Source organism: Hypanus sabinus, chromosome 14 (genome assembly GCF_030144855.1).
Source record: "Hypanus sabinus isolate sHypSab1 chromosome 14, sHypSab1.hap1, whole genome shotgun sequence".
NCBI lineage: Eukaryota > Metazoa > Chordata > Chondrichthyes > Myliobatiformes > Dasyatidae > Hypanus > Hypanus sabinus.
Window position 1 is genome coordinate 63,273,176 of NC_082719.1, and position 17,752 is coordinate 63,290,927.

General features: G+C 39.2%; 2 protein-coding genes across 2 annotated transcripts in view; one reads left to right on the forward strand and one right to left on the reverse strand.

Moving 5' to 3' along the window:
- Positions 1-17,752, reverse strand: part of cwc27 (CWC27 spliceosome associated cyclophilin) — a 128,741-nt gene that overhangs the window by 86,445 nt on the left and 24,544 nt on the right. Inside the window, exons 8-10 of the mRNA XM_059989324.1 lie at positions 17,522-17,601; positions 15,557-15,596; positions 14,069-14,217 (exon numbers count right to left, since the gene is read on the reverse strand). Coding sequence (XP_059845307.1) covers positions 14,069-14,217; positions 15,557-15,596; positions 17,522-17,601 — 269 coding nt within the window. The remainder of the gene's footprint in view (positions 1-14,068; positions 14,218-15,556; positions 15,597-17,521; positions 17,602-17,752) is intronic.
- The window catches only part of srek1ip1 (SREK1-interacting protein 1), a 55,504-nt gene continuing 50,233 nt past the window's right edge, over positions 12,482-17,752 (forward strand). Inside the window, exon 1 of the mRNA XM_059989327.1 lies at positions 12,482-12,511. Coding sequence (XP_059845310.1) covers positions 12,497-12,511 — 15 coding nt within the window. The 5' untranslated portion in view covers positions 12,482-12,496. The remainder of the gene's footprint in view (positions 12,512-17,752) is intronic.

Here is a 17,752-nt window from a genome sequence, read left to right on the forward strand (position 1 = left end):
ATACTTTTCCATTAGCAGGAAAAGTAAACAAATTAAAAAGGTAATAATGAATAATTGCATTTTTACTTCCACTTGACTTTTAAGTCCGCAGGCATGACTCTCATTTCTTGAATATGCATAATATTTTCTGTTATGCTTCTGAAATAAGACTTTTTCTGATCAGAAGGTGATCTAATTTGCCTTTCTAATTATTTCTTTGATGCCTTTCATAACCTTTTGATGTTTTCCACCTGTTACATCCTGCCAATCCTGTTCCTGGTTTATGCCGCATTTCTTATCTTCAGCATTTTATTCCTCATGTCTTTATTCATCCATGGTTTCTCAGTCTATTCTTACAATTTGGCAGAACATATTTTTCCTGGACTCTGTCCTTCCAGCTTTTACTGCAGACAAACTATAAAGGAGGCTCCTCGCAGATGTCATACTTTCTCTGAAAAGCATCAGACAGGATTCAGTGCTAGAGCTTGAATGAAATTAGTGTGGTTATTATTAGTACAACATTGTATCTCAGGCCAACTTCTGCAAATTTGTTATAAAAATAAAAGATATCTTTTTGTCATTTGATCACTGTTCACTTGTTTGTCAGGTGCTTCACCCACTTCTTGGAAGGAATCCTACAAGCTGAATAAAGGAAGGCAATTCTTTTCCAACAATAGATCCTGTACTCCAAAAGTTATCAGAGAGAAAGATATCAAAACAAAACTGGGTAGAAGAAACATATTTTGAAAAGATGTGACTTGAGCAATTATTGAATTCAAGTCCTTATTGCAACTGTAGGAATACTTCGAAGTTCTGCAAGTTCAGGTTATAAAGTACCTGAAGTTACAGAAGCACAAAGCAACAACAGCAAATTAATATTTCTAGCCTATATATCTTCCAAAAATCTGTTTAAATGTATCAAAGGTAAGTCAAATTTATTAGAAACAGCTGCTAGTGAGCTGATGAAAGGCAACCAACTTACACTGACTTCAGGCAACACACACAAAATGCTGGTGGAACGCAGCAGGCCAGGCAGCATCTATAGGGAGAAGTACAGTCGACCTTTCGGGCCGAGACCCTTCGTCAGGATTAACGGAAGAAAAAGGTAGTAAGAGATTTGAAAATGGGAGGGGGAGACCTGAAATGATAGAAGACAGAGGGTGAGAGATGAAGCTAAGAGCTGGGAAGTTGATTGGCAAAAGGGATACACACAAGGCTGGAGAAGGCAGAGTATCATAGGACAGAAGGCCTTGAAGGGGGAGGGGGGCACCAGAGGAAGATGGAGAACAGGCAAGGAGTTACTGTGCAAGGGAAAGAGAGGAAAAAATAGTTAAAAAATTAGGGATGGGGTAAAAAGGGGAGGAGGGGCATTAATGAAAGTTACAGAAATCAATGTTCATGCCATCAGGTTGGAGGCTACCCAGACAGAACATAAGGTGTTGTTCCTCCAACCCGAGCGTGGCTTATCTCGACAGTAGAGGAGGCCATGGATTGACATATCGGAATGAGAATGGTACGTGGAATTAAAATGTGTGGCCACTGGGAGATCCTGCTTCCTCTGGCCGACAGAGCGTAGGTGTTCAGTGAAACGGTCTCCCAGTCTGCATCGGGTCTCACCAATAATTACGCAGATACGCTACACTGACTTCAGTATGCTCTCAGCCCTCTCGCAAACTTTTCCTGATTGAGCAGCAGCACATCTTTACGTTCGTGATGAAGTTTATTCACACTTCTGTTTCTCTGTGTCAGTTGGCTCGTTCAGCACTTAAAGGCTACTTAATTCCTTCAAAATACCTTCACAATTCCTTTAATTCAGAATGTACCTGGGTCTGATACTCATCAAGCTGCTGACTTTCTGCACATTAGAGACCAGGTTCTTTGCAACAAGTGCTAGGAGCATAATGATACATTTTGTGTATCAGTAAGCCACCTCGCCCTTCAGGCTTCACTGAAATTTCTTGCTGCACCTATTACAAGAAAAGGATTTTGATTGCTTTCCTTACCTATGCCTCTCATTAATGTTAAAAACCTCTACCAGATCTCCCCACCGCCTTTAACTCAAGTTCGTCTCACCTTTCCTTATACCTCATACCCTCAAATTCAGGCAGCATTCTGGTAAATTTCTTCTGAACCCGTTCCATAGTCTCCATATCCTTCCTATCATGGGGCAAAGAAAGTGCAAACGGTGCTCCAAATGCAAATAATTAATGCTCGATATACTGTATGTAGCTGCTGCACGACTTCCTGACATAGAAGTGCATTTATCAAATTATTTTATGCAATTACTGAATCTCTGACAGGGTGCTTTCACCATCATTCAGCTTCTTACACTTCTTAGATAACTGAAATGAATGAAGCCACTGAATGAAGAGAGTTGATTGAGGTAGAAGTGCATTGGTCCTGATGTGGGAGTGCAGGGAGGATTTTTAAATTAAGATATTACTGGTATGGAGACCCACTGGAATACTCAAATCTAGAGATTAGAATAAGGTATGTGTGAGAGTTTAAAGAGTAAATAGATCTGTGATAGAGTGAAAATGAGTAACTGCTATGGGGATAGCAGTAGACATTCTTGATAAGGGAGAACCAGAGAAATTATACCGGTGCCTAAGAAGAACACGATAACCTGCCTCAAGGACTATTGTCCAGTAGCTCTTACATCCACAGTGATGAAGTGTTTTGAGAGGTTGGTGATGAAACATATCAACTCTTGCCTGAAAAGCCACTTAGATCTACTCCAATTTGCAGCAGGTCCAATACAGATACCATCTCATTGGTTCTTCACTCAACCCTGGAACATCTGGACAGCAAAGGCGCATCAGTCAGATGATCTTTATTGATTACAGCTCAGCATTCAATCCCATCATACCCTGAAAACTAATCAAACTCCTAGACCCTGGCCTCAATACCCAAGTGTGCAATTGGATCCTTGATTTCCTCTCTTGCAGACCCCAGTCAGTACGGATTAGCAACATCTCCTCCATACTTTCACAGGTACACCACAAATCTGCGTTCAGCTACATGTTTTACTCCTGTTACACTTAGGACTGTGTGGCTAAGCACAGCTCCAAAGCCACATTCAAGTTTGCTGGTGACACCACTGCCATAGGTCGAATAAAAGCATAGAAACAGTAAAAGGCAAAATTGATGGCTCAGAGACTACAGTAAGATCCACCAAAAATATCTACCATAGCAAGATACAGTAAGGGCAGATTGAGGACAGGAGTACAGCTAACGAGTTAAAGAAGTACTGTACCAAGAAAAGGGCATATTACAGCTAGTTACATAACAAAGAGGAAGGACAGCAAGAAAGTAAGATATATTTCTTAAAGGAGAAATCTGATAGCAAAATCTTAAAGCTCTTGTATCTAGAGCAGCAGCTAGTGGACAAAGTCATAATTTCATACTGGGAAACCTCTTACACACAGAAACTCATAATCACCATTTATATAGTGTCATTTATGAGCAAGAACCATCTAAACTGAGGGATGAACTTCAGAACAAACGTAGCAGAATTAATCAAAATTGTGGAAAAGTAATATTTTTCTCCCATCGTAGAGTGAAAAACATCATAACTATGTAAACACCATCTGCTTTCTAAAGATAATCTATTATCTACTAATGCTTCTGATATCCACTTTTTCGCACTTTAGAAAAATACAACAGCAAGGTAGCAATGAGTCAAAGCCACAAAACACACGAGCAAAATTCAGCCATACAGCCCATTGAGGCTGCTGGTTCATTTCATCATGGCTGACCCTTTTCCATTTCCATCCCAACCCCATTCTCCTGCCTTCTCCCCGTAACCTTTCACACCCTTACTAACCAGGAATCTATCAACCGCTGCCTTAAAGACACCCAATGACCTGTCCTCCACTCCAGCTGTGGCAATGAATTCCACAGCTCCACCAGTCACTGGCTAGTGAAATTGCTTTCATCTCTGTTCTAAGTGGACATCCCTCTATTATGCAGCTGTGCCCTCTGGTCCTAGTCCTCTCCACAATAGGAAACATCCTCTCCATATCCACTCTATCTAGGCCTTCCACATTCAATAATTTTTAATGAGATCCCCCTTGCATTTAAATTCCAGTGAGTTAAGGCCTGGAGCCATCAATCTCTCATCATAACGATAAGCTTTTAATTCCTGGAATCATTTTTGTGAGGCTTCTCTGAACACTCTCCAATGTCAGCAGATTCCTTCTTAAATAAGGAGCCCAAAACTGCACACAAAACTCCAAGTGAGACCTCATGTGCCTTGTAGTGGTGAGGCTTAATATCCTTGTTTTCATATTCTAGTCCTCTTGAAATAAATGAACACATTGTATTTGCCTTCCTCACCACCGACTCAACATCCAAATTAGCCTTTAGGGAATCCTGTAAAAGGACTCCTAATTCCTGTTGCACCTTAGATGTCTGAATTTTATCCCTATTTAGAAAACAGTCGTGCGTTTATTCCTCCTACCAGAGTGAGGACAATACACTTCCTGTCAGTGTATTTCATCTGTCACTTCTTTGCCCATTCTCAATCTGTTTCTGTCCTTCTGTAGTTTTTCTCAACGCTAACAGCCCCTCTACCTATCTTCATATCATCCACAAACTTGGCCACAAAGCCATCAATTGCACTTTTGTATACAACATATTAAGAAACTGTCCCAACACTGACCCCTGCAGAACACCACTGGTCACTGGTAGCCAATCAGAAAAGGTACCTTTCATTCCTACTCCTCGTCTCTTGCTAATTGACTAATACTCTATCCATGCTAGAATCTTTCCTGTAATACCATGGGCTCCTAACTTGTTAAGTAAACACATGTGCAGCATCTTATCAAAATCCTTCTGAAAATCCAAGCATACAATATCCACCAATTTTCCCTTGTTTATCCTACTTGTTATTTCTTCAAAGATTTCTACCAGATTTGTCAGGCAAGATTTTCAGTTAAGGAAACCATGCTCACTACGGGCTATTTTATCATGTGCCTCTTAAGTACTCAGAAACCACTTTCTTAACAATCAACTCCAGCATATTCCCAACTACTGAGGTCAAGCTAACTGACCTAAAATTTCCTCTCTTCTTCCTCCCTCCCATCTTGAGGAGTGGAGTGACATCTGCAATTTTCCAGTCCCTTCTAACCATACCAGATTCTTGAAAATTCATTACTAATGTCTGCACAATCTCTTTAGCTACCTCTTTAAGAACCCTGCTGTGTAGTTCATCTGGTCCAGGTGACTTGTCTACTTTCAGGCCTTTCAATTTCCCAAGAACTTTCTCCCTTGCAATAGCAATTGCAATCACTTCTACCCCCGACACTTTCAGACTTCCGACATACTGCTCGTGTCTTCCAGTGACGACTGATGCAAAATACTTAGTTCATCTGTCATTTCCTTGCTCCCCATAACTACCTCACCAACTTACTTTTACAGCAATCTGATATCCACTCTTGCCTCTCTTTTACTCTATATATAAGAAAATAATTTGGAATCCTCTTTGATATTACCAGCTGGCTTACCTTCATATTTTTTTTTCTCCTTTGTAGCTTTTTCAGTTGCCTTCTCTGAGTTCTTATAAATTTCCCAATCTTCTAATTTTCCACTAATTTTTGCTCTATTTTATGCCCACTCTTTTACTTTTATTTTGGCTTTGACTTTCTTTGACAACTACAGGTGCATCATCAAGCATTTACAATACTTCTTTTTCTTTGGGATATATCTATCCTGAACTTTTCAAATTGTTCCCAAAAACTCCAGGCATTGCTTCTCTGCTGTCATCCCTGCCAGTGTTCCCTTCCAGCCAGTTTTGACCAACATCTCTCATGCATCTGTAATTCTCTCTACTTCACTGTAATACTGATACTTCTGACTTTATCTTCTCCGTCTCAAATTTCAGAGTGAATTCTTATCATATTATCACTGCCTCCTAAGGTCCTTTACCTTAAGTTCTATAATCAGATCTGATTCATTGCACAAAAGTTTAAAGTATTTGGCTGTAAAATCTGGGTTGACTATATATAAATATTATACCTCTACAGCAGTATTTCTTGTAAGATTATATCATTGTCACTAAGCTGTTGCAGAGCTGTCCAGTCACATTTTATGGCTGTCAAATATCTAATCCATATTGCATAAATGTTGAATAAGAAAATAAAAATTTTCAGTTTTCATTAATAATTTGGCTTTGCAGGCAATAAACTTTTTATCAAGTTTCAGTTATCATCATTTATCAATGAATAATTGACATGCTGAATTGCTGCAAACTACAGATTCTATCTGGTGGCCATTGGTGAAGAATATAACCACTTTCATGTTCAATCTTCTGTACTTGAAAGGTACAATTTTCAACAAAGTCTGAGCTGATTAGCTTATAACATATTAATCATTGCTCAGTTACAGTGCCTTGAAAAAATATTCAGCCCCCACAACTATTTTCACATTTCACTGTCTCAGTTTTATAAATCTAAAATATACTGAAGTAGGAATTTTTGAGCTAACCTACAAAACGTGCATCATGTCATATCAAAAGAAAAATTCCAAAACCTGTCAACATTTTACTAAAAATTTAAAACCAAATTGTCAGGCTAAGGAAGTATTCATCCTCTTTAAAAATCTTTACAGTACGTCACCGTCTAAATGTGCAATTTACAGTAATTTGTAATCAACAGTATGTACAATAGGACAGTCAATAGAGCATAGAAATACAATTGTATCAGCATGAATTAATCAGTCTTACGGCCTGATGGAAGAAGCTGTCCCCGAAGGCTCGGTTGGTCCTGGCTTTTATGCTGCAGTACCATTTCCTGGATGGTAGCATCTGGAACAATTTGTGGTTGGGGTGACTTGGGTCCCCAATGATGCTTCGGGTCCTTTTTTACACTCCCATCTTTGTAAATGTCCCAAACAGTGAGAAGTGCACATTCATAGATGCGCTGGGCTGTCCGCACTATTCTCTGAGTCCTGCGATTGAGGGAAGTACAGTTCCCATACCAGCCAGTGAAGCTGCTCTCAATTGTGCCCCTGTAGAAAATCCTTAGGATTTGGGGACTCATGCCAAACTTTTTTCAACCGTATGAGATGAAAGAGATGCTTTTACACCACAGAGCCAGTACCTACAGGCCATGTGAGATCCTGAATGATGTGTGTGCCAAGGAACTTAAAGCTGTTCACTTTCTCAACTCCAGGTCCATTGATGTCAATAGGGGTTAGCCTGTCTCCATTCCTCCTGTAGTCCACAGTGTCAAGAACACCACGGAGTATGGTAGAATTTCAACCCAACAAACCAAAAAGAACATAGAAGAGCATTCAAGATGATAATAAAGAAGCACAAATCCAGGAAATGGTACAAGGCCATCTCACAGTACTTAATATACCTCTGAGAGTGTAGTCCAATGTGAAAAAGTGAAAAAATATGAAACCACTGTAACACGCCTAGGTCAAGCCGCCCATCTAAACATAGTCGCCAGAGAACTGCACTTGTAAGAGAAGCTACTGCGACACCAACAGTCAGTCTGGGTGAGCTGCAGAAGATGGTGGGTGCAACTGGAGCTGAAGTTCATGGATCCACAATCTCCAAAGCCTTGCACAAAATGGAGGAATGCTCTGGAAAGATTTTGCAAAGTGACACTTAGAAGAGACTGCAAAAATGTGTAAGGTCTTGCGGTCAGTTAAGACTAAAATGGAACTTTTTGACCTCGGCAGTAAGTGGCATCTGTGGCATAAATCTAATACTGCACATCAGTCAGGTAACACCACCCCTACTGTAAAGAAAATGCACTGGAATAGATGGCACCTGAACAAAGTGACAAAGGGTGACATTCTCCAGATGGGTCACAAATGGTCTTTCACTTTTTAGATCTTTTTCTTTCAGAAGTGGTTCTGCTAATGTTGGAGCCTGTGATCTACATTTTGGTGTGAGTTTTCAGGTTGATTAAGCAAACTATTGCTTTGCTGTCTCTGAGGGTGGCAAGTGGCCTCGAGGCCAAGAAGCCTGTAGATAGGACGCGAGCCCATAATCAACTCTATTTCTCGCCGATGAAAGCATTGAGGAAGACTGAATTGTGGAATGTGAGCAGGTGTTTAGCAGCGCCTATCTGTCTCTAGTTCAATGCCCCCAGAGGAAAGACCCTGTGTTCAAATGGTCTCTCTCTCCCCCTTGAATCTTTCAGAGCACGGTGCCAGAGACCTGGATCTTGGGCATAATTTAATCGACGCAGTTGTGGATTAGACTCTGTAGTTCATGTGAAACTTTTGGAAATGCTTTAAGCTGTCAATAAATACCTAAGAAATTTCAAATTAAAATTTGGTAATATCTAAGTATGGGAGGGAATTTGTAGAATACAGGTGATCCCCATTTTTCGAACGTTTGCTTTACAACACCTCGCTGTTATGAAAGACCTACATTAGTTACCTGTTTTCGCTAACAGAAGGTGTTTTCACTGTTACGAAAAAAGCCCGTGCACCGAGCAGCCAGCCCTTCCTCCGGAACTGCATTCTAGCCGGCATTGCTTAAACATGTGCCTGTGAGCATCTGTGCTTTATGTTGATTTATTTTGTGCATCCATTAGCAAGATGAGTTTTAAGGTATCGGAAAAGCCTAAAAGAGCACGCAAGGGTGTTACACTTAGCGTAAAACTAGACATAATTAAGCGTTTCGATCGAGGTAAACAAAGTAAGGACATATTGAGTTTGGTTAAGGGTTTGTGGAAGTTGACGAAGATGATGTTGAAGAGGTTTTGGCATCCCATGACCAAGAACTGAGAGATGAAGAGCTGATGAAGAGGAAAGAATAACAATCGAAGCCAAATGCAGTAGTGAATGGCCCAAAAGTGAAGTCGTCCAGGAACTGAACGGGAAGCAATTGCGTGAGATTTTTCACTGTAATTGATGACGCTGCAATGATTACAGAAAAGTATGACTTTAATTTTGAAAGGGTACGTAGGTTTAGGGCACATTTGCAGGATGGTTTGAGTGCTTACAAAGAACTGTATAACAGAAAGATGCGCTAGGCTAAGCAGTCAAGCATACTGTTGTTTTTCAAGCCTCCCACATCAGCACAGAAGACAATGAAACTTAACCTTTGACATTGAGGCAGGCAGACATAGAAGAAGGTGACCTGCCTGTCCTGATGGGAACAGATGACGATGAGAAGATACCCCAGTCTCCTCTACCTCCCACCACCTCAACCTCCGACGACTCAGCCTAAGATGGATTTTTACAGCAGCTAGTGGTTGGGAAAGTCCATTCTGGATTGGGTGTTGTGTAATGAACCAAATTTAATTAGGGAGCTTAAGGTAAAGGAACTCTTAGAAAGCAGTGACAAAATATCATAGAATTCACCCTGCAGTTTGAGAGGGAGAAAATAAAGTCAGATGTATCAGTACAACAGTGGAGTAAAGGGAGTTACAAAGGCATGAGAGGACCTGGCCAAGGATGACTGGAACAGGACACTAGCAGGAATGATGGTAGAACACCATTTACTGGAGTTTCTGGGGACAATTCAGAAGGTGCAAGATAGATCCATCACAAGGTATTCTAAAGAGAGGTTGAGGCAACCGTGGCTGACAGGGCAATTCAAAGATAGCATAAAAGCAAAAGAGAGGGCATACAATATAGCAAAAAGTATTGGGAAGGTTTTAAAACCCAGCAGAAGGCATCTTAAAAGCCATAGAGAGAGAAAAGATGAAACATTAAAGTAAACTAGCCAATAATACAAAAGCAGATGCCTAAAGTTTTTTCAAATATATAAAGAGCAAAAGAGAGGACAGAGTGCATAGTGGACCTCTGGAAAATGACACTGGAGAGGCAGTAATGCGGGACAAAGAAATAGCGGAGGAACTTAGTAAGTATTTTGTGTCGATCTTCACTCTGGAAGACACCTGACACTATGCCACAGATTTGAGTATCAAGGAGTAGAAGTGATTGTTGTTGCTATTACTAAGGAGGAAGTGCTTGGGAAAGTGAAATATCCTAAGCTAGATAAATTACCTGAACCAGATGGACTACACCCCAGGATGTCTGACAAAGGTAGCTGAACAGCTTGTGGAGGCATTAGTAATGATCTTTTAAGAATCACTAGATACTGAAATGGTTCTACAGGACTGGAAATTGCAAATGTCACTCTACTCTTCAAGAACGGAGGGAGGCAGAAGAAAGGAAAGTATAGGCCAGTTAGCTTGACTTCAGGGAAGATGTTGGGAGTCAATTATTAAGGATGAGATTTCAGAGTACTTCAAGACACATGATAAAATAGGCCAAAGTCAGCATAGTTTTGATAAGGAGAAATCTTGCCTGACAAATCTGTTGGAATTCTTTGAGGAAATTACAGGCAAGATAGACAGTCAGTGGATGCTATATACTTGAATTTTCAGAAGATCTTTGACAAAGGTGCCACACATGAGGTTGCTTAACAAGCGCCAATGGTATTGTAGGAAAACTACTAGCATGGATAGAAGATTGATAACTAGCCGAAGGCAAAGAGCAGGAATAAAAGGGACCTTTTCTGGTTGGCTGCTGGTGACTAGTGGTGTTCCGTATGGTGTTGCAACCGCTTCTTTTCACTTTATAGAACATAGAAAACCTATAGCACAATACAGGCCCTTCGGCCCACAAAGCTGTGCCGAAAATGTTCTTACCTTAGAAATCACATGGGGTTAACCATAGCCCTCTATTTTTCTGAGCTCCATGTATGTCCAGGAGTCTCTTAAAAGACCCTATCATATCCACCACCATCACCTGCACTCCATTCCACACACTTACCATTCTCTGCGTAAAAATACTTACCACTGCATCTCCTCTGTAACTACTTCCAAGCACCCTAAAACTGTGCCCTCTCGTGCTAGCCATTTCAGCCCTGGGAAAAAGCCTCTGACTATCCACACAATCAATGCCTCTCATCATCTTATACACCTCCATCAGATCACCTCTCATCCTCTGTCGCTCCAAGGAGAAAAGGCTGAGTTCACTCAACCTATTCTCATAAGGCATGCTCCCCAGTCTAGGCAACATCCTTGTAAAAGAGATTATATGCGAAAAAAGATTTGGATAACTGAATTGATGGCTTTGTGGCCACCATTCCGGATGATACAAAGATAGGTGGAGGTGCAGGTAGTGTTGTGGAAGCAGGGAGTCTGTACAAGGACTTAAGACAGATTAGGTGAATGGGCAAAGAAGTGGCAGATGGAATTTGTTGTAGGGAAGTGTATGGTCATGCACTTTGGTCGATGGAATAAAGGCAGAGACTATTTTCTAAATGGAGAGAAAATTCAAAAATCAAAGCTGCAAAGGGACTTGGGAGTTCTAGTGCAGGTTTCCCTGAAGGTTCTTTGGCAAGTTGCGCTGGTGCAATGTTAGCATTCATTTCAATAGGACCAGAATATACGAGCAAGCATGCAATGCTGAAACTGTATAGGGCATTGGTCAGACCACATTTGGAGTATTGTGAGCATTGGAGAGGGCCCAGAGGAGGTTCATGAGAATGATTCCAGGAGTGAAATAAGGATCACTTGATGGCTCTGAGCCTGCACTTGCTGAAGTTTAGAAGAGTGAAGGAGAATCTCATTGAAACCTATCCAATATGGAGAGGTCTGGATAGAGTGGATGAAGGGAGGATGTTTTCTACAATGGGTGAGTCTAGGACCAGAGGGCACAGCCTCAGACTTGAGGGATGTCCATTTAGAACAGCGATGAGGAAGAATTTCCTTACTTAGAGGGTAGGGAATCTTTGGAATTCATTGCCATAGGAGGCTGTGGAGGCCAAGATATCAAGAATATTTAAAGCAGAGGTTGATAGGTTCTTGCTTAGTCAGGACGTTAAAGGTCACGGGGGTGAAGGCAGGAGAATGGGGTTGAGAGGGATAATAAATCAGCCATAAGAGAACAGTGGAGCAGACTCAATGGGTCAAATGGTCTAATTCTGCTGTGATGTTTTAAGGTCTCATTCTGGCTTCTGCCCCCATCAGAACTAGAAAGGGGGGAGGATCTTGGCCCAGAAGCGTAACTGTTTATTCCCTTCTATAAATGCTGCCTGACTTGCTAAGTTCCTCCAGCATTTTGTGTGTGTCCTCCACTAGCATGGTTTTTGGGATACTGTCTTGGGCAATCCAAAGCAATGACATACTTGGCAGCTTCTGATATATACCACGCTGGATGGAATTGAATAACTATAGCAAATTAATAGTGAAGAAAATAAATGTACAACTATTGTCTGTGTATTTCCAATCAAGCAAATCTTTCATTCAATTAGTGTCTTTACTCATACATACCAATAGATTGGTCTTAGTGACTAATCCAGGGACGTTACTGGTTTGGTTAACATAGAAACATCAGAAATAGGAGCAGGAGTAGATTATAAATCTCTTCAAGGATGCATGACATTCAACAAGATCTGTGACATTTTCCTGCCCTACCCCAAATATTTTAATTCCAGTATTCTCTTTTATTTCAGCAAGATCAGTGAAGATCATAGTACAACACCGAAAATTGTAAGGCCATCTATTTTGGGAGAACACACGTGCCAACTGCATTTTAAATGACAAGACACCAGGTAAAATTAATGGCCAAAGAAACTTACAAGTTCTGGTACATCAGTCACTAAAAGCTAACATCCATGTGGAGCAGGTAATTTAGAAAGCAAAAGGCATGCTGGCCTTTATTGGTACATGTGAGTAAAGATATAGCCTTCGAGAGACCATACCTAGAGTAAGTGGACTTTATGATCTCCTTACATTAAAAAAATTCCTAAATTTAGAATGAGCAGAAAACTCATTAAAATATGCAAAAACATTAGAGAGCTCAGTGTGTGCAAATGGGGAGGATGTTTTCCTTGAATAATGAGATTAGAACGAGTGGGTCACAGGTTGAAATGAGGAGAAATTTATTGTTTCAATGAGAAACAAAACTTCAGAATTTTCTTAAATTCATTGTATTCAAAACTAATTTTAATAGATTTCTAGATATTCAAGAAATAAATGGGGATAAAGTCAGCAACTGTGTTCAAGTAGAAGATTAACCATAATATTATACAGTGGTAGAACAGGATGAAAAGAACATGGTCAAGATAATTTGGCTAAATTTCTTGTGCTTCTGTGATGGTCTCACTCCAACGTCAACTACGATATTCAAGACATGCAGCATTTCACAATATATTGAACAATTAGTTTCATGCACTATTTCCGCCAAGGCCTTCCCTACGTTCCCTTGCTGACAATACGAACATTGTAATACTGCTAATAAATGCATATTAGAATCATTCTGGCCTCAATACTCAGCATTTACTTTTAAAAAACTGTCAGTCAAAAGTTTTCAAGATTGAATATCTGTAATATGCTGCGAAATATTTAAAATCAAATATTTCTTCTTGTATATATTGTAAATATATATTGTTCTCTTATTATTACATGTTAAAATCAGTATTAAATACTTGCTTTTTTGAGTCAATTAAATTCAAATCATTAACCAAAAATGTGATATTTCCTAGGATTTTGTCATCTTTAAAATGTTTCTTGATTTATATAACATTACTGATTATATTAGTTTAATCCACATACAATAAAAAACAACAAGCTTGATGATGAATATCCAATTTCTGTTAACTAATCATAAAATCTTTCCTACCAAAAGTAATTAGCATATACAACAGCTCATCTCTGTGCAACAGGAGAACAGACATCATAGTACAATAGTCTCTGCTTTATTATTTTGTAAATTACTATTGCACATTGGTACACAATTTTTATATTACTATTTTTACACTATTATTATTCTATATTTATTATTAGTTAAGCACACTGCTAAGTGTATTTTTAAATGTTGCTGCTGTAACAAAAGAATTTCCTACTTGGGATCAATAAAGTATTATTATTATTATTATTATTAAATATAATTTCAGGAGAATTTTTTCCCACTGCAAGTGCAATGCAATGTGAACATGTAGGCTCTATATTAAATTGCTAAGTAAACAAATGAATAAAGAGTGCAGTAGGTTTGGGGGGAAAAAGGAAACAAGAACAGCAAATGTAATCAGCAAATTTATGCTCAAAGTGAGAACATATCTGTAACATAAAATTTACTAAAATAAAAATGGTTAAAATACTGCACTGACCTGCGACTGGGTTTCCTTTTCTCTTCATTATCAACATTACGTTCTTCATCCTGAAGTTTAATATCCTCATTTTTGTCTTTCTTCAATTTCTTAGCAATCTGTTCTTTCAGCTGTTCATTATCTTCGCTGCCAGAATCATCATCTTCCTCCTGGAAGAGTAGCCATTTTTAATGCATGTCTTCTGGAGAGAAAACAAATCCTGGACCAGACTTTAAGGGCTACAAATGATTGAAGCTGGCTTCAAGCTCCTATTCAATTCAAACAAAGCGCCTACATCAAGCTAATTTTATATTTATCCTCAAAAATTTAATGTTCAAATAGCTAAGTCAATCCTCCTGTAGATTTAATAAATATTATAACATGGCTCTATGATAAAATAATGGTTAAAGGTTTTTCCAGAAAGTGAACACTTCATTAATGATACTTTCCCCTGATTTTCCTAAAGATGATCCAGGATTTTTTGCTGTTAACTGCTTCAAGGAAATAGATTAAGATATGGATTTTGAACAGTCTTATGTAATTCTTGGTTTGCAGAATCTATCAAATATGCTATTAAGGGAAGATTCCATCTCCATGTTAATATACCAGTACTGCCACAAATTGGATGCAAGGAAGTATTTCTACATTGGCAATTAGTCATAAATATTCATAAAACCAATACCTAAACTGACTTACAAATTGAAACATTGGCAGACATACACATAAAGTGTTGGAAAAACTCGGCATCAATAAAGGGAAATGCGCCATCACCATTTTGGGTCAAAAACCTTCAAATGGACTGAAGGAGTGGAGATAGCCAGTATAAAAAGGTGGAGGAAAAAGGTAATCAAGAGCTGGCAGATGACTGGTAAATCGAGATGAGGGAGGGGGAAAAAGAGTGGAAATGATGTCAGAAGCTGAAAATAGAAAGCTGAAAGTGACAAGAAACTATAGATGAAACATGACAGCAGAGAAAGCTGGAGCAAGAAATAATTACGAAAATAACATTTATACCTAAACTCCATCTTGACAATTATATCTGAACTTGGGATTTGACTAGTAATTTTTTCTTTTAAGTAGGGATCTGTAAGTTTAAGGACAATGAAACTTTAAAAATACTTTATGAGTTTCCAAAGAGCACATTCTAAAGTACTCATTAGCAAAGTGTAGTTTCGGAATTTTCAAGTCATGCTGTGCTATTATTTTTAAAAGTACTTTTCAGAACATGGTAGACATTGATAAAAACAGCCTACATTGTCCATCTTGGAATACACTGAGCAAACTAGTTTGTTTGGCTGCCACATAAGCAGCTGCAATGGAAGTGAAATCATGCATCAACTAGACTAAGTAGCATAGCAAGTTTCTTTATTTGAAAGCATTTTAGAAATTAGATTTTTTATTATATTCTGATATCTGCTTTTAATTTCTAGATTTATGCCTATAGATACAATAGATTAAATTGCTTCTTCTTTTTCGGTAAGAATTCCATAATAGTGCTAAATTCCACACCTTGTCAGATGCTCCTTCTGACTTCATTACTGCCAATTCACTGGAAGGAATAAAATTAGAAAAAATTATTAGTTATATGCACAGTTACGCAGTTGTATAAATTTCTATCTCCATTGAATAAGTATGCACTAGATACAATTCAAGAGCATCATAAGCCAAGCTTCAAGAGATTCCATTCCTATGATAGAGAAAGTCCAACCCTCATCCTGAATCTAAATTAGGCAGTTATTGGTAGACTAAACCAAATATCAGTAATTCCTGAAATTCAATCTGTTTTTAGACCTGCTATTATGCAAATCAATTCACATTTTTATCCTGATATTCTATGAATCAACTCAATAAAAGTTATTTTTAAAAGACTTAAGGGTGGAATTTTTCCTTAGATTATGAATACTTAAAATGTGATAATGCAAAAAAGACCCAGATTTAAAGTCTGATTACATATGTGGCCGACCTGATGGCTTTTTCTGCTGCATAGCTTTGAAGATCCTAATTGGATTGGTGTAATGACCATATGAATGCACTGAAATAATCCATATATTCATTGAAATAAATGATAGAAATTATACTTTCAAAATCTATATCATACAGCATTTTATTGACAATACTTGAACTCCATTTACTGTAGTAACATAGGAAATGCAGACAGCCACGTGTTAACAGCAATGAGATATGACAGGAAAATTTAGTGATGCTGCTTCTACTTTCCTGGATTGCTAGTCCTAAACCCCACTAAACTAGCCCTCAGCAGATTTTGAATTATTTGTTTCATCCTAGGCTGCTAGGAATAATTTTGTGGGGACACACTTCTCCACTCATGTATTTATAAAGTTCATGACAACCATGTGTATTCATTTAAGTCCTCTGAAGAGTCCTTGAATATGACCCAGTCTACAGAGTCAAAGCCACAGCCACTCCTCTGCCTTCTGTGACCACCTCTTTGCTGTCCTTACCTCTGGTACATTGCTCTTTAAGCTCTGCTTATATGGAAGTCCAAGGAGGACAGGCAGATGGACAGATTTCACGAAAAGCACTAGAGCAGGACTTCCCAACCCGGAGGTCCACAGATCTCTTACTTAACGGTATTGGTCCATGGCATAACGAAGATTGGGAATCCCTGCACTAGAGGGATGGAACCAAAGGTACTCTTGACCGTAGTGCTGCACTGGTCGAGTGTGTTAAGCTTTCTGGTGATATAGGTGATATGCTGGTGGTAGTTGGGCAGAGACTTCTTCAAGCTAGCCTACTGAAATCCCCAGCAAGATGTGAAAGGCTTCAGAGTAGGCTGTTTCTTGCTTATTAATCATACCACTCAATACATCAAGTGCTAGCCTGACATCTGCCTTTGGAGGGATGTCAACTGTAGTCAGGATCACTTTGGAGACCTCTCTCAGTAACTAGAACAGTTGGCACTTAATCACCAGATGTTCCAGGTTGGGAGAACAAGAGTGAGACAAGACTGCTACATCCAAGCACCATGATGAGTTTATCATGAAGCAGATGTCACCACCTCTGCAATTTCCTTGTACCACTGTCCGGTGCATCCAGTGGATTGAGGATCTCTCAGGTTGGAGCACAATGCCTGGAATGCAAGAGATGAGACACCTCTCAGTGAAACAGAGAATGCTTATTTCCTTCCGATACAACAACCTTGACTTTAGGTCCTTTACCTCACTCCAGCGTTTGTATGTTGGCCAGGAAGATGGCATTTATCAAGTCACTTCCAAGTGCTGAGTCTGCATTTCTAGGAGTCAAGCTTGCCGAGTCCTTCAGGCTCATCAGGAGATTGTAAGATGGTTCGTGCATTTTGACCATTCTAAATGTGCTTCTTAAAGGGAAATTGCAGGCTGCAAATTGCAGCGATCATTGTTCGGAAGATGTATAACCAGCAGTTTTCCAGTGAGATGCCCACAAAACGTTACTGTCTACTGCTAGTGCCAAATTGTATGGAAAAGAAGGACTCACCTTTCAACAACTGGTACAGAACTTAAGCGAGGGTCATCCTTCAACAAGTCATGGCTACTTTTGCTTTTTCCTTTCATACTCTATGAAACATAAATGAACAGCACAATGACATTCTACTGTTTAATGGAACATGAACCATGGGCAAATAGGAAAATAATTTGCAAGACTTATGGTGAAAGGGAATGGCTCACTCTGTATTTGCAGGATGGTAACATACCAAGTCACCTCAAA